Source organism: Dipodomys merriami, unplaced genomic scaffold, assembly GCF_024711535.1.
Source record: "Dipodomys merriami isolate MVZ:Mamm:240054 unplaced genomic scaffold, mDipMer1.0.p SCAF_10, whole genome shotgun sequence".
Lineage (NCBI taxonomy): Eukaryota > Metazoa > Chordata > Mammalia > Rodentia > Heteromyidae > Dipodomys > Dipodomys merriami.
Window position 1 is genome coordinate 20,339,280 of NW_027202271.1, and position 24,531 is coordinate 20,363,810.

Genomic DNA, 24,531 nt, shown 5'->3' on the forward strand with positions numbered 1-24,531 from the left:
CATAGGCATTGCTGTCAACCCCAAGGAAAAAAAAAGACCTCATATGAAATCACTCAGACCTGCTGCCCACTGAGGAGGGGGCTGTTCTCACCCACAGGGCAAGTGCGGAAGACCTGGGGCAGACGTAGCCAGTGGATACCATTGTGTGGCAGCTGGGAAATGGGGAGAACAGAGCCCTGTTTCATCAGTCTGCGCCTGATAGTGGGAGAAAAGGGGGAGAGAACTGATTAGCAAAGGAAAAGGCAGCCAATGGATGCTTCTCCAAAGAATGGATATACCCCTATCCCTGGTCTACTTGACCTTGATCCTAGTTCCCTCTCCTCAACCTCCAAGGTTTAAGCTTTGTTATTTCTCTAGTTATCTTGATTCATTCTGTCTTACTACATTTTCTGCTTTGAGACCTTGCCACCTCAGGCTTGATTATCTGCCTTTGTCACAAGTAGGAAGTCCTGTTCAAAACCCCAATTGCCCCACACAACATTAACAACAGTCATCCATGCCATTGATCCTGACCCCTGTGTCTGCCCCAGATGGTTTATTCACACAGTTCCTAATCCTGACAACAGCTCTGTGTGTGGGGGGGGGGGGGGGCGCGGGGATTCCTTTTCCTACTTCTCAGAGGCTTAAAAGTTTAAGCTACTTCTCCAACATCCCCACAGATAGGCAAGGCTGCAACCCAGGTCTCTCTAATTCCCCAAGCTCCGGCTATTTCCTGGGCACCATGTTTCCCCAAAGGAACTGGTAGTTTAGTTCTGCTGCATTTGAAGAAGCATGAGTACAAGAAACAAGGGATTTGGGATCTGGGCTAAATGCCAGGGTTCTCACCTATATATTAGAGATGCAAGCACCACAGCCATCAACACCAGTAAGATGCTCATAATCAGGGGAGCCTGGCCAAGGCCTGCTTCTTGACCTGTGAACAGAATCACAGGCACTGCTTCAGTCAGTGTTTGTTCTTCCCAGAGACACCTCTGTGGGCTAGCCTTCATCCTGCCAAGTACATACTAGGTATGATAAGCTGAGTGCTGGCCACTGCCAGGCTATTGGCATCAGCTAGAGACACATTGAGGCAGTAGGTTCCTGAGCCACCTGTCAGTGCTTGGTGCAGAACCAACTGGCAGGCTGGGCTTGGTGGCACAGACTGGCACAGTCGCTGGGTAGGAGGCTGACATCCTGGTGATGAAATATCCATACAGGCTTCTTTGGGCAGCCTGGAAGAGATACAAGCTTGTATCAAGGATCTAGGAAGAAACACATCTTCAAAAAGCAAGAACAAAGCCAGGAAGCTAGTGGCTCATGTCAGTAGTCCTAGCTACTCAGGAGACTGAGATCTGAGGATCTCAGTTCAAAGTCAGCCCGGGCAGGAAAGTCTGTGACACTCTTCTCTCCAATTAACCACCAAAAAAGTGGAAGTGGCGCTGTGGCTCAAGCAGTAGAGCACTTGCCTTGAGCTGAAGAGCTCGGTGCCCAGGCCCAGAGTTCAAGCCCCATGACCACCACCAACAACAAAAGCAAAAGCAGGCAACTGTGGCTCACGCCTATAATTCTAGTTACTCAGGAGGCTGAGATTTGAAGATTGTGGTTCAAAGCCAACTCAGGGAGGAATGTCCATGAGACTCTGATCTCCAATTAACCACCAGAAAACCTGAAGTGGCGGTGTGGCTCAAGTGGTAGAACACTCACCTTGAGCTGAAGAGCTGAGGGACAACACCTAGGCCCAGAGTTCAAGCCCCATGACCAAAGTGGGGTGGGGTGGAAGGGAGCAGGAGCAATGGTCAACCCAAGAATTATGGCAGCCAGCAGGACACTCACCCGCCTTGACAGGACACAGTCAGCTCAAATGCATCCCCATCGCTGGATGGTATAGCTTGCAGGATCTCAGCATTTTCAATGCCCTCTGCAGAATTGCAAGAATATACATAGGAATTCCTCTACCAGGCTCTTCTAAGCCCACCCCTGTGTCTTCCAGGAAGGCCCTATCACTTGAGTATTCCCAAGTAATTCTGCCCAAGGTAGCTCGTGTGAGCCAGTCCCAGGCAGCATCTGCCTCCCAGCCTCAATCCCCAAGACTCACGGACAATGTCCAGATTAAGGGAAAAAGAACCATATCGATACAGGACACAATCCAGGGGTACTTGTCTCTTCACCAACGTTAATGTGTCTATGCCATCCAGCAGGGGGCTCGGGGACTCTGGCAGGAAAGGATTGGAGAGGCAAGATCAAGAGACAGACTCACTTGGAGGAAGAGGCCAAACAGGCATTTTCCTAAGTAGAGCTAAAGCTACTAGAACCTGGATTAGAAGTAGCCAAGATCTAGACAATCTCACTCATAAGGAAACCAACACTGAGAAGACAATTACTATAAGAGTCCCGTAAGGTGCCGGGCTCTGGTGGCTCACACCTGTAATCCTAGCTACTCAGGAGGCTGATCTGAGGATCGTGGTTCAAAGCCAGCCTGGGCAGGAAAATCCATGAGACTCTTATCTCCAATAAAAATCACTAGAAAACTGGAAGTGGTGCTGTGGCTCAAGTGGTAGAGGGCTCGCCTTGAGCTGAAGAGTGAAGGGACAGCACCCAAGCCCAGAGTTCAAGCCCCATGACCGACCAAAAAAAAAAAAGTCACATAATGGGGCTGGGAACATGGCTTAGTGGTAGAATGCTTGCCTAGCATGCATGAAGCCCTGAGTTCAATTCTCCAGTACCATATAAACAGAAAAACCCAGAAGTGGCTCTGTGGCTCAAGTGGTAGAGTGCTAGCCTTTTTTTAAAAAATAATTTTTTATTGAGGGGCTGGGAAGGTGGCTCAGTGGTAGAGTGCTTGCCTTGCATGCCTGAGGCCCTGGGTTCGATTCCTCAGCACCACATAAGCAAAAAGCCGGAAATGGTGCTGTGGCTCAAGTGGTAGAGCGCTAGCCTTGAGCTAAAGAGCTGAGGTTCAGCGCCCAGGCCCAGAGTTCAGGCCCCACGACCAGACCCCCCAAAAAAATTTTTTTATTGAGATTAAGTGATTATATTAATTTCACAAATTTCACAGTATTGTGGGATAGACTTAAAGTCAAATATACATTTTAACCTTCACAAGGTAAATTGTCATTATCATGGTCTATAAAGTTTGTGAATTCTATAAGATTTGACCATACAAGTATTTCTTTCAGAGTGGCTGGAGTGCTAGCCTTGAGCAAAAAGCAGCTCAGGGACAGTGCCCAGGCCCTGAGTTTAAGCCCCAAGACTGCCAAAATAAAAAGTCACATAAGGGGAGAGTTGGAGTGTTTTTCTCTCTTCTTTCATGCCAGTACTGGGACTTGAACTTGGCCTGAGTTGTTTTTTTTTTGTTTTTTGTTTTGGGTCCGGCTTTTTTCTTATGTGGTGCTGAGGAATCGAACCCAGGGCCTCGAGCATGCAAGGCAAGTGCTCTACCACTGAGCCACCTTCCCAGCCCGGCCTGAGCTTTTTTGTCCAAGGCTAGCTCTCTACCACTTGAGCCATAGCCCCACTTGTGTTGGTGTTTTCATTCTGTTTCGTTTTGTTTGGTGTTAAATTGGAAATACAACTCTCATGGATTGTCTTCCTGGAGCCTGCTTGAACTGGCTTCAAACTGTGGTCCTCAGATCTCAACCTCCTGAGTAGCTAGGATTATAGGTGTGAGCTGGTGGCACCTGACAAAGTATTTTTGTTTTTTAAATCCCCAAATGTTTATCATGCTTCACACAACACTGGGTTCTGGGTTGGGCACTTGGCCCATTTGTACATTGCTATCTCTCTTTTTTCTTTTTTCTTGAGGATATCAGGGCCTGAGAACGGTTACTGTGTTTTTATTCCTGAATAGAAATTGTGATATAAATATGTAAATGATCACAGTCTGTTCCCTGGCCTTCCCAGCTGTTCTCCTTAAGGGTAGAGAAGCAACAAACTTTCTCCCCTTAGCTAGTAGAACACACCAGTTCCCTGAATCCTAAAACTCTTGCAAATCATGAACAGAAATGTAAGAGCTTTGGAGCCAGTGAGGGATTGCTGAGAGAGCACAGTGCTAAACCAAGGTCTGGGTAGCATCGGGGCCCTGCCTGTCTTTACCAGAGGAGTGACAAATACCACACACTTGCGAACCTCACTCACAATCCTTCTCTTACCTGTGATACTTTCTGCAGGCACAAATGAGCTGGCAACTAGACCTTCAGGTTCAAGGGTGGTTAACTTTCCAGGTGTGGTCACCACCAATTCTGTGGTGGTTATGGGTGCCACTGTGGCTCCAGAGGGCTCTGCAGGTGACATGTTTGCAGTTGACATGTTTGTGAGTGTGATACTTATGGCCTCTGAGGTTGGCACTTGCTCAGGTGTAGTGTCCCTACCCTCTGCGGTTGGCACTTGCACAGGTGTAGTATTTATGATTTCTGTCGTTGGCACCTGCATGGCTGTGGTTCCAGAGGGCTCTGTAGTTAGCACTTGACTAGGTGTAGTACTAACAACTTCTGTAGTGGGCCTTTGCCCAGCTGTGGTACCAGAGGCCTCTGCAGTTGGTAAACCTCCATCTGTGGTACCTGGAACTGGGGAGGAGCCACAGGAAGGAAGAGGAATAGTAGCCTGTAGCACCACCTGGGCAGTGACTGGGCCTGACTCCACATAAGTGTGAGTGACCATTTGTTCCCGAGAGATCAGGGTCCCAGTACTATCTCCAAAGTCCCAAGTGTAGGAGAGGTCAGCCCCAGTCAAATAACCACTGGGGTCATGAAGCCGAAGAGCAAAGATCAGAGGTTGGTTTTTCAGGAAGTGCTTGTTTTCTCCATCCAAGGCCTGCAGCTGGGACACACGCACTGTGAAAGGCACCTGATCTGGAAGTAGAGACAGAAAAGGTAAGAATCAGCCCTGGGCCACAGCTGCTTTTTTTTTGGGGGGGGGTGGGCTGTGGGGACTGAACGCTGGGCCTGGGCGCTGTCCCTGAGCTCTTCAGCTCAAGGCTAGCACTCTACCACTTAGGCCACAGTGCCACTTAAGACACAGCACCACTTCCAGCTTTTTCTGCATATGTGGTGCCAGGGCCTCATGCATGCAAGGCAAGCACTCTACCACTGAGCCACCTTCCCAGCCCCATGGCTTCTCTTTTAACAGCCACATCTTCCAGACTAAAGGGAATTACTTGGCTCTTCACATTCCTCCTCCTAGACCTTCCTGGCTCCTATCCCTTGCAGATTGTATAGTTTGCCCCTTTCCATTGTGGCTAAGACTCCCCACTTTCTCCTGCCTTATGATTGGTCTTGATCCTTTTTTAAACTCTTACCAGTTATGGTGAAGGCTGAGCTGGAGTGAGCAAGGGGGACATAGCTCTGGGACCCCCGATGGTGGTAGACAGTCACTTCCATGGTGTGTGTACCCAGTATTGCCTGTTCTGTCCCAATGCTCAGTCTGGACACTGGTCCCCCCAGAACTTGCCAGTATTGACCTGATGGTTTGGGGAGAGAAAAACAGGAAGGGGAAGACTATTGATCCAAGGGGCCTGAGGAACAGGGTTTGACAAAGGGCAGGAGAATACAGAGATACACTGAGGATGATTATTATAGAAGGTGTGAAAATGGGTGTGTGATCTCAATGGGAGAGGAGATACAACTGGGGACAACCTGCCAGAAGGAATCATGATAGAGTTGAAGGGAGCTGAGTGCTATGAAAGAGAAAGAAGCAAAGAAAGAAATAAAGGTTTGGAGCTGGACACTGGTGGCTCACACTTGTAATCCTAGCTACTCAGGAGGCTGAGATCTGAGGATCTCAGTTCAAAGTTAGCCTGGGCAGGAAAGGCCGTGAAACTTTGGAAGTGGTGCTGTGGCTCAAGTGGTAGAGCCCTAGCCTTCAGCTGAGGGACAGCGCTTAGGCCCAGAGTTCAAGCCCCATGAATCACAGGAAAAAAAATGAGATTTGAGAATCATGGTTCAAAACCAGCCTGGGCAGAAAAGTCCATGAGACTCTTATCTTCAATTAACCACCAGAAAATCAGAAATGGCACTGTGGCTCAAGTTATACTAGAATGCTAACCTAGCGCAAAAGAGCTCAGAGACAGGCCCTGTGTTCAAGCCCCATGACCAAAAAAAAAAGGAAAGAAATGAAGGTTAGGGAAAATCATAGAAGTTATGAGCTGAAAAGAAAGGCAATCAGGTAGCAAGAAGTAATTACAATTGTGAAGGTCAAGCCAAAGAAGGGAGTTCCTTACCCCAGGTCTTCCAGACATAAACAAAACGTCTTCTGTGAGACCAAAGTCCAGATGGGCAGGGTCTGCCATCAGGGAAGATGCAGGCTCCATCTGGTTCCTGGGGATACACTGGCTGTCCTTCCCAGACTTGGCTCCCTAAAAGGTAGACACAGTCCCTCTAAGCCCTGGCATTCTTTGTATACACCAAAACCCATAAAATAGCTACTAGGGATCAATGAGGAGCTCCGGGAACACTGTCTACCTAGAACATAGTCTCCATGGCATAAGCAACTTGAAGTGATAGTTGGGGATGAGGGTATATGGAAACTACAATTTAAGATTCATAATGTAAAGCTGGGCACTGGTGGCTCACACCTGTAATTCTAGTCACCTAGTTGGCTGATACCTGAAAATTGTGGTTCAAAGCCATCTAGGACAGAAAAGTCCTTGAGACTCTTATCTTCAACTAAAAAAAGTCAGAAGGCCAAGTGCTGGTGGCTCAGAAGGCTGAGATCTGGGGATCACAGTTCAAAGCTAGCCTGGGCAGGAAAAGCCTGTGAGACTCTTATCTCCAATAAGCCACTCAGAAAACCGGAAAGAGCACTAGCCTTGAGCTGAAGGGCTGAGGGACAACTCCCAGGCCCAGGGTTCAAGCCCCAAGAATGACCAAAAAAAAAAAAAAGAGAGAGAAAGAAAAGAAAACAAAAACAACAAAAAAGCTGGTGGCTGGTGGCTCATGCCTGTAATCCTAGCTACTCAGGAGGCTGAGATCTGAGGATCGCGGTTCAAAGCCAGCCCGGGCAGGATAGACTGTGAGACTCCTATCTCCAATAAACCACCAGAAAACCGGAAGTGGCACTGTAGCTCAAGTGGTAGAGCACTAGCCTTGAGCTGAAGACCTGAGGGACAGCGCCCAGGCCCAGAGTTCAAGCCCCACAGCCGACCAAGGAAAAACAACAACAACAACAAAAAAAAACATCAGAAAACTGGAAATGGCACTGTGGCTCAAGTGTTAGAGTGCTCACCTTGAGCTTCTGAAGAGCTGAGGGACAGTGCCCAGGGCCAGAGTTCAAGCCTCTCGACAAACAAAAAAATAAAAAAGTCAGAAGTTGGTGTGACTCAAGTGGTAGAACACCAGCCTTGAGTGAAAAAAGCTAAGGGATAGTGTCCAGGCCTTATGTTTAAGCTCCAGTACCAGCACGCATGCTTGTGCGCGCGCACGCGCGTGCACACACACACACACACACACACACACACACACACACAAAAGATAGTCATATGTCTATATTTACATATAAATGGCTAGAAGACCATGAGATAAAATGTTTACAATGATTTTTGTCTACCCACATTTACTGAGCTTTATTCCGCTAGAGCAGCTCTGTCCTGACTACTGATAATCACATTTTCGTTCTTTTTTTGGGGTTGTCGGTTATGGGGCTTGAACTCTGGGCCTAGTCGCTGTCCCCCAGCAATTCAGCTCAAGGTGAGCTCTCTACCACTTGAGCCACAGCTCCACTTCCTGTTTTCTGGTAGTTTATTGGAGATAAAAGTCTCACCAAGGGGCTGGGAAGGTGGCTCAGTGGTAGAGTGCTTACCTTGTATGCATGAGGCCCTGGGTTCAATTCCCCAGCACCACATAAGCAGAAAAAAGCCAGAAGTAGTGCTGTGGCTCAAGTGGTAGAATGCTAGCCTTGAGCTGAAGAGTTGAAGGACAGCGCCCAGGCCCCAGAATTCAGGCCCCACAACCAACAAAAAATAAAATAAAAAATAAAATAAAATACCAGTACTTGGGCTAGGAATGTGGCTTAGTGGTAGAGCTTGCCTAGTATGCATGAAGCCCTGGGTTCAATTCCTTAAAAAAAAAAAAGGGGGGGGGTTGGGAAGGAGGCTCAGTGGTAGAGCTCTTGCCTTGCATGCTTGAGCCCTGGGTTCAATTCCTTAGCACCACATAAGCAAAAAGAAGTGGCACTGTGGCTCAAGTGGTAGAGTGCTAGCCTTGAGCTGAAGAGCTGAGGGACAGCGCCCAGGCCCATAGTTCAGGCCCCACGACTGGACCCAAAAAAACAAAAGGTTTCATGGACTTTCCTGCCCGGGCTGGCTTTGAACCTTGATCCTCATATCTCAGCCTTCTGAGCAGCTAGGATTAGAGGCATGAGCCACCGGCGCCTGGCCACATTTTCTTTTTTTTTTTTTGTCATTCATGGGGCTTGAACTCTGGGCCTGGGCACTGTCCTTCAGCTCTTCAGCTCAAGGCTAGCATTCTACCACTTGAGTTACAGTGCCACTCTGGCTTTTTTTGCTTATGTGGTGCTGAGGAATCGAACCTAGGGCCTCATGCATGCAAGGCAAGCACTCTACCACTGAGCCACCTTCCCAGCCCCATATTTTCATTCTTATAACCATCTTTCAAGGGAGGTTCAATACCCATTTTATAGATCGTGACAAGGAAGAACAAAATAAGTTAGTTGCCAGTTCCATACTCATTGACAAATTTAAATCTAAGTCTGTCTAGGTTCTGGATTCTGCTTCTCCAAATTTGGGTAATTTAATTTTCTTTTTGTTTTATATTTTCTATAATAAGTATTATGATGCATGCTTTTTTTTTTTTTTGGGTGGTCATGGGGCTTGAACTCTGGGCCTGGGTGCTGTCCCTCAGCTCTTCGCTCAAGGCAAATGCTCTACCACTTGAGCCACAGCACCACTTCTGGTTTTCTAGTGGTTTATTGGAGATAAGAGTTTCATGGACTTTCCTGCCGGGGTTGGCTTTAAACCTGGATCCTCAGATCTCAGCCTCCTGAGTAGCTAGGATTACAGGCGTGAGCCACCAGCGCCTGCTGCAGCACCATTTTTTATGTGCTAGTCCTAGAGCCTGAACTCAGGGGTATGGGCTACGTTACAGAGTTTTTCTTTTCTTTTTCTGGTCCTGGGGCTTGAATTCAGGACCTGGGTGCTGTCCTTGAGCTTCTTTTTGCTCACAGCTAGGACTCGACCACTTGAGACACAGCTCCACTTCCTGCTTTTTCTGAGTAGTTTATTGGCGACAAGAGTCTCACTGTAGAGTGGGTATTCATCCCTCTGTGCAGAAGTAAATTACCTTGACTGGCTCATGGGCCAGTTAAGTCACTGGTGGCTCACACCTGTAATCCTAGCTACTCAAGAGACTGAGATCTGAGGATCATGGTTTGAAACTGGCCCAGACAAGAAAGCCATGACACCCCTATCTCCAATAAACTACCCCAAAAAAGCCAATAGAGTGGAAAATAGAGGAAAAGAATCTCAAGTACAGTGTCCAAGCCCTGTGTTCAAGCCCCAGGATTGGCACCAGAAAAAAAAAAAATCTCATGGATGTTCCTGCCTGGGCTGGCTTCAAACTGCAAACCTCAGGTCTCAGCTGTCTGAGTATCTAGAATTATAGGAGTGAGCCACTGGTGCCTGGCTATTTCTGAGCTTTTTGGTGATTAATTGGAGATAAGGTTTCACAGATGGGTTGGGAAGGTGGCTCAGTGGTAGAGTGCTTGCCTTGCATACATGAGATCCTAGGTTCGATTTCTTAGCACCACATACGCAGAAAAAGCTGGAAGTGGTGCTGTGGCTCAAGTGGTAGAGCACTAGTCTTGAGCTAAAAAGCTCAGGGAGAGCACCCAGGCCCAGAGTTCAAGCCTCACGACCAAAAAAAAAAAAAAAAGATTTCACAGACTCATCTCTTCCTCTCAAGGCAAGCACTCTACCACTGAGCTATAGCACCACTTCCGGTTTTCTGGTGGTTTTACTGGAGATAAGAGTCTCACAGACTTTTCTGCCCACACTGACTTTGAATCGTAATCCTCAGATCTCAGCCTCCTGAGTAGCTAGAATTACAGGCATGAGCCACCGACGCCAGGCTTCACAGACTTTCTTGACCAGGTTGGTTTTGAACTGAAATCCTCAGATCTTAGCCTCTGCTAGGATTATAGGTGTGAGCCACCAACGCCCAGCTCACATATCACTTGTTTTTTTTGTCGGTCATGGGGCCTGAACTCTGGGCCTGGGGGCGCTGTCCTTCAGCTCTTCAGCTCAAAGCCAGTGCTCTACCACTTGAGCCACAGCACCATTTCTGGCTTTTTCTGCATATGTGGTGCTGAGGAATCAAACCCAGGGCTTCATGCATGCAAGGCAAGCACTCTACCACTGAGCCACCTTCCCAGCCCACATATCACTTATTTTAAAAAAAAGGAAAAACTGAAATGGAAAGGGGCCATTACCTGGGTTCACTGGGGACACTGCATTCTAGGGATAAGGGTTGTTAGTGTAGAATCACTTACCATTGATGATGGTGGTGTTGGCCCAGATAACCTGTCCATCTGGCAGTACCTTTTGGCTTTCAGGGAAATTCAGGGCAATAGAGAAGGATGCATTTGCTCCAATCAGTGTAGGTCCATCATTACTAATCTTCAGATTCACCTGGCCACCTAGGAAGAAAGGTACATTAACTAGGACTCCTTGGCTTTCCCTTCCCATACATCTCTTCCCTTCCTTCCTTCCCAGGTTACATTCATCCCAGCTCTTGCTCCCGACTCTCCATCCCAACTTCCAGGTTCCCACCTCTCCAGCAGTCAGGTCTCTGAACTCCTGTCCACTCTGGATACAGCTGCTGGTTCCAGGCTTTAGGTTTCTGTTGCCTTGAGACACCAAGCCAATCATGGTTTCTGGATCCTAAAGAAATATGCTATGAGAAATCTGGGATCTTTTGTGTGTGTGTGTGTGCTGGTCCTGGGGCTTGAATTTAGAACCTGGATGCTGAGGTTTTTTACTCAAGGCAAACATCCACTTTAGCCACAACCCTACTTCCAGTTTTGTCCCCCTGGCCCTGCATTTTTTTTGTTGTTGTTGTTGTTGGCCGTGGGCTTGAACTCTGGGCCTGGGCACTGTCCCTCAGCTCTTCAGCTCAAGGCAAGTGCTCTACCACTTGAGCTACAGTGCCACTTCCGGTTTTCTGGTGGTTTATTGGAGATAGGAGTCTCACAGTCTCTCCTGCCCGGGCTGGCTTTGAACCGCGATCCTCAGATCTCAGCCTCCTGAGTAGCTAGGATTACAGGCGTGAGCCACCAGCGCCCGGCTTTTTTTTTTTTTTTTTTTTTAATTTGTGCCAGTACTGGGGCTTGGACTTGGGGCCTGGGTGCTGACCTTGAGCTTTTTTGCTAATGGTCTACCACTTGAGTCATAGCTCCACTCACTTCCAAAGTTTTGCTGGTTAGAGATAAGAGCCTCAAGGACTTTCTTGACTGGGCTGGCTTAGAACCTCAATCCTCAGATCTCAGCCTCCTGGGTAGCTAGGATTATAAGCATAGGACACTGGCACCCAGCTCCAAAATGTCTTTTTTTCCCCCTCAGTGATAAAAATTGGACATAGAGCCTCACTTGTGCCATACAAGTGCACCACGCCTGAGCCATAACTCTGCCTTGAAAATAATGCCTTTTTTATTTTTATTTTTGCCAGTCCTGGGGCTTGTACTAGGGGTCTAGGCACTGTCCCTGAGCCCCTCTGGGCTCAAGGCTACACTTTACCACTTGAGTCACAGCACTACATCTAGCTTTTTCTGCTTATGTGGTACTGAGGAATCAAACCCAGGACTTCCTGCATGCTAGGCAAGCACTCTACCACTAAGCTACATTCCCAGCCCCAATAATGCTTATTTTTTATTTAAATATTTTTTTTGTCTGTCATAGGGCCTGAACTCTGGGCCTTCAGCTCAAGGCTAGTGTTTACCACTTGAGCCACAGTGCCATTTCTGGCTTTTTCTGCTTATGTGGTGCTGAGGAATTGAACCCAGGGCCTCATGCATGCAAGGCAAGCACTCTACCACTGAGCTACCTTTCTAGCCCTTTATTTTTATTTTTAAAACTTCAGTATATAAGCTGGGCACCAATGGTTCATACCTGTAATTCTAGCTACTCAGGAGGCTAAGATCCAAGGATCGTGGTTCAAAGCCAGCCTTGGCAGGAAAGTCTGTGAGACTCTTCTTCCAATTAACCACCAGAAAACTAGAAGTGGCGCTGTGGCTCAAGTGGTAGAGTGTTAGCTTTGAGGTGCAAGGACAGCACCCAGATCCAGTGTTCAAGACCAATGACCAACACAACAAATTCAGTATATAAAATGAAAGGTCAATCTGTGTGTGTGTGTGTAGTTTAATTGGTGATACAAGTTCCATGGACTTTTCTGTTGGCTGGCTTTGAATCTCAATCCTCCAGATCATAGCCTCCTGAATAGCTGCAATTTCAGGTTGTGAGCCACTGGCACCCAGCTGTAAGTACAGTCTTTTAAAAGAGCCTTAGATTATCTGGGCACCAGCTGCCTACACATGTAATCCTAATTCCTTAAGAGGCTGAAACTGGGAGGATCTAAGCCAGCCCAGGTTAAAAAGCTTAAGATACTCCATCTCTAAACAGCAAAATGCTGGGCTGAAGGTGAGGTTCAAGTGGTAGAGCACCAGGCATGAGTGGGAAACCTGAGCGCTCAAGGTTATTGAGTTCAAACCCCAGTATCCCTGACTGGCACAAAAAATAAAATTAAGTAAGGTGGGCTGGGAAGGTGGCTCAGTGGTAGAGCGCTTGCCTTGCATGCATGAGGCCCTGGGTTCGATTCCTTAGCACCACATAAGCAAAAAGAAAAAAAAGCCGGAAGTGGCACTGTGACTCAAGTGGTAGAGTGTTAGCCTTGAGCTGAAGAGCTGAGGGACAGCGCCCAGACCCAGAGTTCAGGCCCCATGACTGGACCCAAAAAACAAAACAAAACAAAAAATAAGTAAGTAAATAAAGGCTCAGGAGTGAACAGAATGTTTCTAGCACACATTAAGGAACAATAAAAAAGAAGACTTGAGCTGGGTGCAGGTGGCTCATGCCTGCAATCCTAGCTACTCAGGAACTGAGATCTGAGGATTGCAGTTAGTTAAAAGCTCAGCTCAGGCAGGAAAGCTTGTGAGACTTTTTTTTTTGGGGGGGAGGGGGTGGGTCGGTCATGGGTCATGGGGCTTGAACTCTGAGCCTGGGCGCTGTCTTTGAGCTCTTCAGCTCAAGGCAAGTGCTCTACTGCTTGAGCCACAGCGCCACTTCCAGTTTTCTAGTGGTCCATTGGAGATAAGAGTCTCACAGACTTTCCTGCCCAGGCTGGCTCTGAACAGTGATCCTCAGATCTCAGCCCCCTGAGTGAGCCACGGGTGCCTGGTCTGTGAGACTTTTGTCTCCAACTAACTACCAGAAAAACTGGAAGTGACACTGTGGCTCAAGTGGTAGAGCACTAGCCTTGAGCTGAAGAGCTAAGGGATAACACCCAGGGCCAGAGTTCAAGCCCCACAACCAACAAGAAAACAGAAAGAAAAGACTTGGAATTCCAACACAAGTGAGGAAAGTCAGATAAAAGAGAAATTCCTAGCAAATGGAGTTGTGGCTCAATAGAGCCTTGAGTAAGAAAGCTCAGGAACAGCACTCAGGGCCCTGAGTTCAAGCCCCAGAGAGAAGAGAGAGAGAGAAAGAAGGAGAGGAGAGAGAGAGAGATTCCTAGAATTCTGTGAAACCAGTAATCGAGAAAGAAAAAGACAGGCTGTGATAAGGCATAGCATGTTAAAGCATAGCAGAAATGATCTCCATCCCATTACTAACATACACTGGGAACCTGGGTTGTTCTGCTGGGAACTGATCTGGAATCCTCTCACTAAGCACCCCACCACCAGAGCAAGAGAAGTCATAAGATGCTCCATTCTTTCTCCTTTTCTAACCCTCCCTCCTTGGCAGCACAGGACATTCCAGACCCTTTCACCACCACCATCTCCCCCGCCTCCCCAGCTACTGGTCACGAGGCCCCAATCCCCCAGAGTCCATTCATGTGACACTCAGCTGAGACCCTCCTGCCTGTCTCTCCCAGGCCCCAACATTAAGGCCTGTTCTGTGTTCACCCTTCCCCCATCCTAAAGTGGGAAAATGTTGTCTCCTTCACCTTCTTAATCAAATACCACATTTTCTCACTTTAACTCACCTATCCCAAATACCTGAGACATTGCCTGAAAAAAATCCCTTGGACCCATTGGGAGCTTCTGTTCCAGCTAGCTCACTGCCCAGAGTTAGTACTACACCTCTGCACACCGGCAAGATAGGATAGGATTCTTCTCATGCTTAGTCCCAAATTTTGTGTAGGGAGAGAGGTCAGGTGTCCATATCCTCACCAAACCAAATAGGTTAGCAAAACCTGAAATATAACTGGTAGTTTCCATTAACGGGGATAGGGGGAAATCAGAGCAGGTGTTCAACTAATTCACACCCACTCCAGTCCACACACACTCACCTTCTGTGGCCCCCGCAGGCAGCAGAGCACTCAGTACAGACAAATGGAGAAGGTACCTTCCCAGCACCATATCTATTCAGTTCTCTCCAGCAATCAAAGGTGGTGGGGGGGCTAGAATAAGCCCCTATATAGAAAAGGGATTCTCATTTGCATAGCCCTTCCTCTTCTCCTTATGAGAGGGGCGGGAGATCAGAGAGAAGCAGACAAGGCTTGAGATCCTGGTCCCAGGATTCCTTTTCCATCTCACTACTTTAATGACAGTTTCTGGCTTCCCTGGGTCACACTCTATCATCTCACATCACTTGACACACTCCATTTCTTAGGAGAGAGTTGACTGATAGCTCTGTAACACAGTAACAAATACTCAACAAACAATTCATCATGGGATAGTGAAATAAAAATCAGAAACCTCTCCAGACAGAACAGAATTCGGTTATCCACAGCCAGAGATTGTATTGGCGTACCCTGAGAGATGGCTCTTTTGTTTATGATAAGATTCCTGGCTTTTTGTTTAGGTTTTTAGAGACAGGTTGTCTCTATGTATCCTAGGACAGCCTCAAACTGTGTAGATGAGGCTGGCCCTGAACTCTGAATCCCCTCATCCCTGCATGAGATTACAGAGACTACTATTCTTGCAGGCTTTCTAGTTTTTTTGTGTTTTTTTTTTTGGGGGGGGGTCATGAGGCATGAACTCAGGCCCGGGCACTGTCCCTGAGCTTTCCTGCTCAAGGCTAGTGCTCTCCCACTTTAAGTCACAGCTCCACTTCTTGTTTTCTGGTGGTTAATTGGTGTTAAGAGTCTCATGGACTTTCTTACCCCAACTTTCTTTGAACTGTGATCCTCAGCTGTCATCCTCCTGAGTAACTAGGATTACAGGCCTGAGCCACCAGCTTCTGGGTTTTGTTTTATTTTTAAAGACACCCTGGGGTTGGGGGCTCATGCCTGCAATACTAGCTACTCAGGAGGCTGAGGTCTGAGGATGGAAGTTGATAGCCAGCCTGGACAGCAAAATCCATAAAACACTCATCTCCAATTCAGCACCAAAAAGCCAGAAGTGGAGGTATAGCTCAAGTGGTAGAATGCTATCTCTGAGAGAAAGAGCTCAGGGACAGTGCCCAGGCCCCAGAATCAACACACACACACGTGCACACACATGAAAAAAGGGAGTGCCAGAGGGAAGAAGCTAAGCACCTACACCCTGAATTCTAGACCCAGAACTGGTCCTCCAAAATAAAAAGGACACCCTGCTGGGTGCCAGTGACTCATGCCTGTAACCTAAGAGGCTGAGATCTGAGGATCATGGTTTGATGTCTGCCTGGGCAGGAAAGGTCATCAGACTCTTATCTCCAGTAAACCACACACACACACACACACACACACACACACACACACACACACACACACACACGGCTGGAAGTTAAGCTGTGGCTCAAGTGGTAAAGTGCTAGGTTTGAGCACCCAGGCCCTGGCCAAAATAAATAAAGAGGAATCCTGGGCCAGGTGGAATTTAATCTCGCTCATGGGGTGGTAAAAATAATCAGGGGCCAGGAATCCCTACAGACACAGGACCTCAAGCCCCAACCAAGAACCAGAGAAAAACTTTTTCAACCAGGTCCACACAGCGAAAGAAATCTGACTCGCAGCACTCCAGAATCAACCTCGCACGGGCGGGGTCCAGCGCGGGCGAGGAGCGCGGGGGTCGCCTCGCCCTCTCTGACGTTAGCCAATCGGAACGAGGGGGCGGAGCCAGGTAAACGCGGGAAGCGGGGGCGGGGCCTCGGCTGGCGGCCGGGAACTGGTTAGGGTGGGGGGGGAGGCGGCAACATTGTTTCAAGTTGGACAAATTGACAAGAGCCAGACTGAGACCGCGTTCCATCCTGACCTGGGGGCTACGGGGCTGAGATCTGTTTCTCCCCCCGCCCCTTCTCTTCCGCCCGCGAAAAGTCGGAGCCCTCTTTCATTTAGGGTTTCCAGGCGCCCCCCCCCCCTGCTCTAGGAACCGGACAGATTCAACTCGCTAGTGCTTCATGGAGAACTTCCAAAAGGTGGAAAAGATCGGAGAGGGCACGTACGGAGTTGTGTACAAAGCCAAAAACAAGTTGACTGGAGAAGTGGTGGCGCTTAAAAAAATCCGCCTGGACACGTGAGTGATCTCGGTAGCTGGGGCTTTCAACTCGGGAGCTGCTTGATTGTCTCCCGCCCTCCCCCCGCCCCAACCTCCCCGAACAGGCGGGTAGCCGTCCCGGGACCGGAAAGTAGCCCGGGAAGGGCTTCGTTTTTGAAGTGGAGGGGTGAGTGAGTTGACGAGCGGTAGTGAGTCTCTCTGGGAGAGTGACTATACACACTGACATGGAACCCACGGAAAAACTTTTCTTCCTATCCTGAGCCCGGGGTGCTCCCCACTGTGCAAGCAGCGAAAACCAGGGAAGAGAAAGGAGGCCTCTGGGATCGGGCCCAGGACTCCTCATGGAACTGGGCTATGGGGGGGGGGGATCCGCAGGGAGCAGCTTTCTAAAGACTGAGCCTCCCTCGCTGCCCCAACCCCACCCTCATCGTAGAATTCTTCCCCTCTTTCAAAAGAGTGGCAGTTGGGCCTCACTGGCCCGCTGAGGGAGGTCGGGTGCTCCTCTCACTTTTTTTTTTTTCACTCTCTCTAGTATCTTCTCTCAGGGGCTCACCACTTCACCGGGAGGTTTACTTACCTTCCCCTGAGAAAAGAAATAATGACTTTACTGTGTCCAAAAACCACACCCTGACTACCCAGGAATTAACTCCTTATAGCACCCTGCTTTCTTATCTGAAATTTCCAAGGGAATCCTAGGGTGGTGTCTCTGGCTGGGGGTGAGAGGGAGATATGTTTGTAACCATATTCCCATTTCTGCTTTCCCAACCTTTGTAAGTGAGACTGAGGGTGTTCCCAGTACTGCCATCCGAGAGATTTCTCTGCTTAAGGAACTTAACCACCCTAATATTGTCAAGTAAGTATGGGGGTGGGGGGTCGGAGATGACCTGATAAGGAAGGAGGCTCAAGTTGAGTCCTGTTTGTATATAGCCTGAGTGCTTTCTCCCTCAACGCCATTTCCTTGACCTCCTCTCTGCAGGCTGCTGGATGTCATCCACACAGAAAATAAACTGTACTTGGTGTTTGAATTTTTGCACCAAGATCTCAAGAAATTCATGGATGCCTCTGCTCTCACGGGCATTCCTCTTCCCCTCATCAAGGTATTATGTATATATTTTGGGGAGACTAGGGGCAGGCAGTTCCGACTTGGATAATTTGTAATTTTGGCCAGCCTCCCAGCCCAAACACCTCCTCTCTCTCCCCCCCCCATATTTTTTCTTTTGTTTTCTTTTGTTTTCTTTTGTTTCCCTGCTCATTAACCTGAGGGTTTAGCTGAAGAATCAAAGTTGAAATTCTAGTGAGTCAGCCTTGCAGTTCAGGTGGGAGGTCAGATGAAACTAAGATAAATAGGATGGGATTTGAAGCTAAGCCAGTTACAAGAACCCTCAAAAAAGCCCTTCTCCCCACTTAATGGGGGAAATAACTAGCGTGTCTCTGTTGTCTGTTTTAGAACAGTTCTTCATTCCCAGAATTTGCTGTCTTCTCTTTCTCCCTCTTTTTTTGTGCTTATATCAGGCTTGAACTCAAGGCCTCAACTCACGCTCAGAGCCACGCCTCCAGTCTATCTAGCAAAAAGCTAGTTATCCTCACATCTCAGTAGCTAGGATAACAAGTCACTGACCGTGCCTTTATTTTTATTTTTTGGGTGCCAGTTCTGGGGCTGGAGCTCTAGGTCTGGGCACTGATCCTTAGCTTTTTCACTCAAGGCTGGTGCTTATCACTTGAGCCCTAGCTCCTCTTCCAGCTTTTTTGCTGGTTAATTGGAGAGAAGTGTCTCATGGGCATTCCTGTCCAGGCTTGCTTTGAACTGCACTCCTCAGATCTCAGCCTCCTGAGTATCTAGGATGACAGGTGTGAGTCACTAGTGCCTGGCTTAGCTCTGTTAATTATTGGTTATTTTGGAGATGGAATTTAGAAACTTTTCTAAGGGGGGGGATGGGAGTAGAGGGGAAAAGTGAGAGAAAATGAGGGAGGAGTTAATACTGTTCAAAAAGAAATGTATAGCCGGGCGCTGGTGGCTCACGGCTGTAATCCTAGCTACTCAGGAGGCTGAGATCTGAAGATGGAGGTTCAAAGCCAGCCCGGGCAGGAAAGTTCGTGAGACTTATCTCCAATAAACCCTAGAAAATCGGAAGTGGTGCTGTGGTTCAAGCTGTAGAGCGCTTGCCTTGAGCTGAAGAGCACAAGGACAGTGCCCAAGCCCAGAATTCAAGCCCCACGACCAACAAAAAAAAAGAAATGTATGTACTCATTATCTTAATTATATAACTGTAACCCTCCGTACATTACCTTTACAATAAAATAAATAGATGCTTCTATGCAGGCTGGCCTTGAATCATGATCCTTAAGATCTCAGCTAGGATTATATAGATGCGATTCATTAGCTCCAGGCTCCCAGAGCTAATTCAGTCTATCAGCAAATGCTTACTTTTTTTGTGCTGGTACTTGAGTTTTAACTGTTCTCACTAAGACTTTTTGCTCATGGCTGGCACTCCAACAAATGTTAATCGAACACAAATATGTTGAGTATCTTCAGTATGTTAGGTATAGAGTAGGTAAAGAGTGCATAAGACTTAGTACTGGAACTAGAGGTGTGGCTCAAGTGGTAGTCAGCCATAAGTGAAAACCTAAATGAAAGCTTGGGGCCTTAAGTTCAACCCCTCCCCCCCATGACTTAGTCCTTCCCCTTACTGGACTGAAAGTCCAATGGAGAATACCTGCCAAGAGCTAGTTATGATTTAACATAGCAAAGGTTTTGGTAGTGTTTTGGGGGTGGAGAAGCATAGAGAAAACCTTTTTTTTTTTTTTTTTTTGGTCGGTCGTGGGGCTTGAACTCTGGGCTTGGGCGCTGTCCCTCAGCTCTTCAGCTCAAGGTGAGCACTCTACCACTTGAGCTACAGCGCCACTTCCGGTTTTCTGGTGGTTTTATTGGAGATGGAGTCTCACGGTCTCTCCTGCCTGCCCGGGCTGGCTTTGAACCGCGATCCTCAGATCTCAGCCTCCTGAGTAGCTAGGATTACAGGCGTGAGCCACCAGCGCCCGGCTGAGAAAACCTTAATTTTTAATTTTAATTTAATTTTATTTTATTTTGGTCACTGGGCTTGAACTCTGGGCCTGGGCGCTGATCCTCAGCTCTTCAGTTCAAGACTAGCACTCTACCCCTTGAGCCACAGCTCCAGTTCTGGTTTTCTGGTGATTTATTGCCCATCTCTTGGAAAAACCCTTAACTGTGGAGAAACATAATCTTCCCTCTTTCCATTGTCAGAGCTATCTGTTCCAGCTGCTCCAAGGCCTAGCTTTCTGCCATTCTCACCGGGTCCTGCACCGAGACCTTAAGCCCCAGAATCTGCTTATCAACACAGAGGGGTCCATCAAGCTGGCAGACTTTGGACTAGCCAGAGCCTTTGGAGTACCTGTTCGTACTTACACCCATGAGGTAAGTCCCTCTTTGGTTTTCTTCTCTGAGCATCTTGGGAAGTGTTAACAAGGGTATTAAAAAAAAAAAAAAGACTACAAATATCTGGCTGGTAGTTTCTCTCTTGAAAGAATCTTATAAACACTAAGCATGTTAGAGTATATGCAGAATTCATACTATGAAGCTTAAACAGGCTCAGATACTGAGCTCGGAAAGCTGGATGGCACAGCATTGAAATCATAACCATTTGTCTCATTTTCTGGGAAGGTCCCAGGGTTCAGAAAAGGTGGCTCCAAAAGCCATTGGACTAAACTAATTTTGGGCTAGGAAGTTGTATGTAGTCATTTCTTTGGAGAAGTAGAGGGAGGAAAGGAAACTACTTAAGAGTCTGAGAATTAGCACAGTTTTGTTGAGGATCTGAGGAATTTGAATCTCCATGCCATGTAAATCACTCCTCCCTATTGTTCCCCAGGTGGTAACCCTGTGGTACCGAGCACCTGAAATCCTTTTGGGCTGCAAATACTACTCTACAGCTGTAGATATCTGGAGCCTGGGCTGCATCTTTGCTGAGATGGTATGGAGGCTTGCCTTGTTCCACCCAGCCAACTCCTCCTCACATCTAAGAACATTTCTTGGGCCAGAACCATGGCCTTGCTAACACAGAGTTATCTAGGGGATCATCAGAACAGGGGGTTGGCTAGGGCTATGACCCCTGATATTAAGCACAATGTTAGAAGGTCCCCAAATGGACTTGGTATCTAGTGTGCATCTCACATCCCTGAAATGAGCTAACTCATTTTTGCAGCCATTCATCTGATTTAGTTTAGTCTGCCTGTATTTGGAAGAATGAGAGATCCATTAGTGCCTCCATCATCTGGCCTGTAGACTTTGTTTTGTTTTCTTTTTTTATGCTGGTACTGGGGCTTGAACTCAGGACCTGGGCTCTGTCCCTTAATTTTTTTCTCTCAAGGCTAGTACTTGACCACTTGATCCACAGCTCCACTTCTAGCTTTTTGGTGGTTAATTGAAGATAAGAATCTCATGGACTTTCCTGCCTGGGCTGGTTTTGAGCTTTGATCCCTAGATCTCAGCCTCTTTAGTAGGGAGGATTGCAGGCACAAACCATTGCCAGCTGGCTCTGTAAATTTTGTAGGATACCAGGAATATGGCAAAGCCAACACTCTTCATTTCTGCAGATTTGATCATGTTTCCCCTCCTACTTCTGGCTTTTCAGAGTGAAGGCTCCTTGGAGTGCCTGGCTTTCCGTGGGGAGCTCCCATCTCCTTTAATACAACAGTGGACTGGGCTGATCAGCAATATACTTAATGGTCCTTTATCTGGGTTATCACTGGGGGCTTAGAAACCATTAGCTTATATATAGCTGTACATATATAACGTGCATTTATCCGCCAGTGCATTACCTTACAACTGCCCATATTCCTCTCTCAATTCATCAAAAAATATTTAAGCACCTAGTGTGTACCCAGCACCATGCTAAGTGCTGTGGGGAACACAGAAGAAATGGAAGACACAGTCTCTGCCCGCTGTGCTCCTATCTAGAAGTGGCTGCATCACAAGGAGGGGGGATGACCGCAGTGTCTACCCCATACCCCGTGAGTGGCTTGGGATCCCTTTGCTACATGTCAGTGGCACCCCAGACATTCACCCCCTCCCATCCCCACCCAGCCTTGGGGATCTACAAAGCCATGATTGGGGGAAGGAAGGAGGGGGCGAGGAGACAGATGAAGGGACTTTATTGTCTCGGGCTCTGTGTGACTGACCCCATGAAAGGCCCTGGGGAGGGAGTCATGGGGCCCTGCTGACCTTTCCACTGCCTGTGGGAACCTCCTTCATAGAAGGGGACAGTTTTTTGACTGACGTCAGTGTGGGTCTTTGGCCTTTCCCCATTTTCAGGTGACTCGCCGTGCCCTATTCCCTGGAGATTCTGAGATTGACCAACTCTTCCGGATCTTTCGGACTCTGGGGACCCCAGATGAGGTGGTTTGGCCAGGAGTTACTTCTATGCCTGATTATAAGCCCAGTTTCCCCAAGTGGGCCCGGCAAGATTTTAGCAAAGTTGTGCCTCCCCTGGATGAAGATGGGCGGAGCTTATTATCGGTAAGGGAGTAGGGAGCTGTTACCTCTCATTCACTTCCCCAGGGAAGGGCTCTTCCTGGATGAAGAAAGGCTGAGGGTCAGAGATGGGAATGTGGCTTAGTGGTAGAGTGCTTGACTAGCATGCATGAAGCTCTGGGTTCAATTTCTCAGTACCATATTAACAGAAAAAGCAAGGAGTGGCATTATGATTCAAGTGGTAGAGTGTTAGCGTTGAGCAAAAGAAGCTCTGGGACAGTGCCAGGGCCCTGATTTCAAGCCCTAGGACTGGTAAAAACAAAACTGCTGAGACCCTGAAATCTCTGTTTAGCATGCTGGTTTAGATATGGAAGGAGAGAAATGAGAACTGGGTAAAAGGGATCAGTTTTTCTGATTCCTGAGACTACCTGCCAACTTATTTTTTTTTCCTCCCCCCCAAGCCTGGGGCTTGAACTCAGGGCCTGGCACTGTCCCTTAGCTTCTCTTGCTCAAGGCTAGTGTTCTACCACTTGAGCCACAGCACCACTTCAGCCTTTTCTGTTTATGTGATACTGAGGAATCGCACCCAGAGCTTCATGCATGTTAGGCAAGCACTCTGACACTAAGCCACCTTCCCAGCCCCATTTTTTCCCCCTCTGTTCCATCACTAAAATCAATATATATATTTCTCCCTCCAGCAAATGCTTCATTATGATCCCAACAAGAGGATTTCAGCAAAAGCAGCTCTGGCTCACCCTTTCTTCCAGGATGTGACAAAGCCAGTACCTCACCTTCGCCTCTGATGCCTTTCCCAAAGCCCTCATCTCATCTATCCATCTAGTGTGGGCTGCACCTGACTCAGGGCTCTGGGCTATTTGGACTCAGGTGGGCCCCTGATCTTTTATGGCTGTTGTAGGCACTGCTCACCTTTCCAACTTGGGAGATTGTGAGATAGAAGGGAGGAACAGGTTAAAATGAAAGGAAGTTTCAGTATTAGATGCACTTAACACAGCCTCTACCACCTTCTCTCACCCCTCTTAGTCAATGCTAAGGAGGGCTGGTATCCAAAACCAAACCAAACTGTTCTCCCCCTCCATATCAGGTTTGCTATTCCCCGTCTGAGTATCCCATAGTTATTATTTGCCTGTGTTTGCAATAATAGGGACCCCAGACCTCCTGCTGCTGTTTTGTTTTTGTGTTTGTTTTTAATAAAGGCCAACTGATAGCAGGGGGCTAAGTTGAAACATTTGAGAACCAAACAAAACCAAACCATTTGAAGGGGGTCTGTTTTTAAAGAATTAGGTTAGAAAAAAGAATAGATCCAATCAGTTTTTACCCTAGTTTTAATGTTTCACCTAGCCTAACAGGCTGAGACTCAAGACACACATCTGAGGAGAGGGGAGAGAAAAAGATGATCTCTGAAGCCTCTTTGTCCCTACTATGGGGGTAAGAAGTTGGGAGGCCCAAGGGACAGGGATTATTCTTTACTCTCATCTGTTGCTTTAGCACAGCCTTATGAAGCATGTGAAAAAATGTTGGACTTTTCATTTCCTTTTAGAAATTTTAGTTCTTCAACTGCCAGGGATCCCTATTTCCCTTTGAAAGCCACCTCTAACTCATATAGAAGTGCAAGTTAAGGGTTTAGACATCCTTTTAAGGAATACTGACACATTTTTTAGGGCTGTGAATGAGTAGTGCATTTGGGAAAATATATTTCTTTAAAAGAAGGATGAACAATTATATTTATATTTCAGGTTCTAGTTTTTTTTTTTTTGTCAGAGTGGCTAAATTTGCTGCCATGCGCACCTTGGGGGTTTTGTAATTCAAAAATTTTTAAGTTTTTTTTTTCTTTTTATGATGTTCTTTCTTCTCCCCTTTGTCCTCCAGTGTTCTGTTAACATTATTTGTAATTTAGTTTGTAATTCATTAAAAGAAATTGTTCTTAGTTTTAGTGTTCATCTTTTTCATCCTTATTTATTTATTGGAAGAATGGTCTGGGGAAAATCTTGACATGTTCATGTGATAATTAAATTCAGATCCCCCCTTTTCCTACCTAATCTATGTCTTGCAAGGCCACCTGCACTCCCAACCCATTTTGGCCTCATGCAGCTGCAGTTGGGATGGTGCCAAGGTGAATAGACTATGTGTGTTGTCCCAATTTTACAGCTGGGGAAACTGAAGCCTCTGTATTTCCTACTTTACACAGCAGCAAACACTCCCCTCCTCCCATCCCAGTAACTACATACAACGTACACGTTGCAGAATTGTAGTTCCAGCCAATATGGTTGGGGGCAGGAATTCGAATTCTCAACATTTGCCTTTTCCTGTGAGCTCCTAAGTTTTTCTTTTTGATTTTGTAGTAGGGCCCTGGCACTCATCACTTAAACTACACCTTCACTTTCAGCTTTTTGCTGGTTAATTGGAAATACAGA

General features: G+C 47.3%; 2 protein-coding genes across 4 annotated transcripts; one reads left to right on the forward strand and one right to left on the reverse strand.

The window, feature by feature from the left end:
* Positions 1 to 53: 53 nt before the first annotated feature.
* Pmel (premelanosome protein) lies at positions 54 to 16,365 on the reverse strand. The gene is made up of 13 exons (XM_070037748.1): positions 16,155 to 16,365; positions 14,490 to 14,561; positions 10,757 to 10,867; positions 10,477 to 10,623; positions 6,194 to 6,328; positions 5,273 to 5,434; positions 4,347 to 4,826; positions 4,128 to 4,244; positions 2,075 to 2,191; positions 1,813 to 1,897; positions 1,006 to 1,211; positions 826 to 913; positions 54 to 195 (listed from the first exon to the last, which is right to left on the reverse strand). Exons 1-13 carry the CDS (start codon positions 16,363 to 16,365, stop codon positions 54 to 56), a joined length of 2,073 nt encoding a protein of 690 aa, XP_069893849.1.
* On the forward strand, positions 4,806 to 24,044 carry Cdk2 (cyclin dependent kinase 2). 3 transcript variants are annotated; one of them, XM_070042680.1, is made up of 10 exons: positions 4,806 to 4,847; positions 16,102 to 16,239; positions 16,434 to 16,632; positions 17,390 to 17,467; positions 17,591 to 17,711; positions 19,877 to 20,047; positions 20,499 to 20,600; positions 21,496 to 21,639; positions 21,941 to 22,144; positions 22,798 to 24,044. In XM_070042680.1, the coding sequence occupies exons 3-10, from the start codon at positions 16,517 to 16,519 to the stop codon at positions 22,900 to 22,902; spliced, it is 1,041 nt and encodes a 346-aa protein (XP_069898781.1). In that variant the 5' UTR covers positions 4,806 to 4,847; positions 16,102 to 16,239; positions 16,434 to 16,516; the 3' UTR covers positions 22,903 to 24,044. The 3 variants fall into 3 exon arrangements, with proteins under 3 accessions (XP_069898781.1, XP_069898773.1, XP_069898786.1); XM_070042672.1 differs by lacking the exons at positions 4,806 to 4,847; positions 16,102 to 16,239 and having other exon boundaries at positions 16,291 to 16,632; XM_070042685.1 differs by lacking the exons at positions 4,806 to 4,847; positions 16,102 to 16,239; positions 21,496 to 21,639 and having other exon boundaries at positions 16,291 to 16,632.
* The last annotated feature ends 487 nt before the right edge of the window (positions 24,045 to 24,531 follow it).

What these genes read in the sequence shown, in the direction of transcription:
- Pmel (XM_070037748.1), bottom strand. Translation starts at nt 16,365, where the DNA reads ATGGAACGCGGTCTCAGTCTGGCTCTTGTCAATTTGTCCAACTTGAAA. An exon ending in TTATGTCTGGAAGACCTGGG is followed by an intron (nt 5,435 to 6,193) that starts GTAAGGAACTCC and finishes CCAAACCATCAG; the next exon opens with GTCAATACTGGCAAGTTCTG. An exon ending in CTTGCATCTCTAATATATAG is followed by an intron (nt 196 to 825) that starts GTGAGAACCCTG and finishes TCCCACTATCAG; the next exon opens with GCGCAGACTGATGAAACAGG.
- Cdk2 (XM_070042680.1), top strand. Translation starts at nt 16,517, where the DNA reads ATGGAGAACTTCCAAAAGGTGGAAAAGATCGGAGAGGGCACGTACGGA. An exon ending in AACCACCCTAATATTGTCAA is followed by an intron (nt 17,468 to 17,590) that starts GTAAGTATGGGG and finishes TCCTCTCTGCAG; the next exon opens with GCTGCTGGATGTCATCCACA. An exon ending in GCTGCATCTTTGCTGAGATG is followed by an intron (nt 20,601 to 21,495) that starts GTATGGAGGCTT and finishes AAAATATTTAAG; the next exon opens with CACCTAGTGTGTACCCAGCA.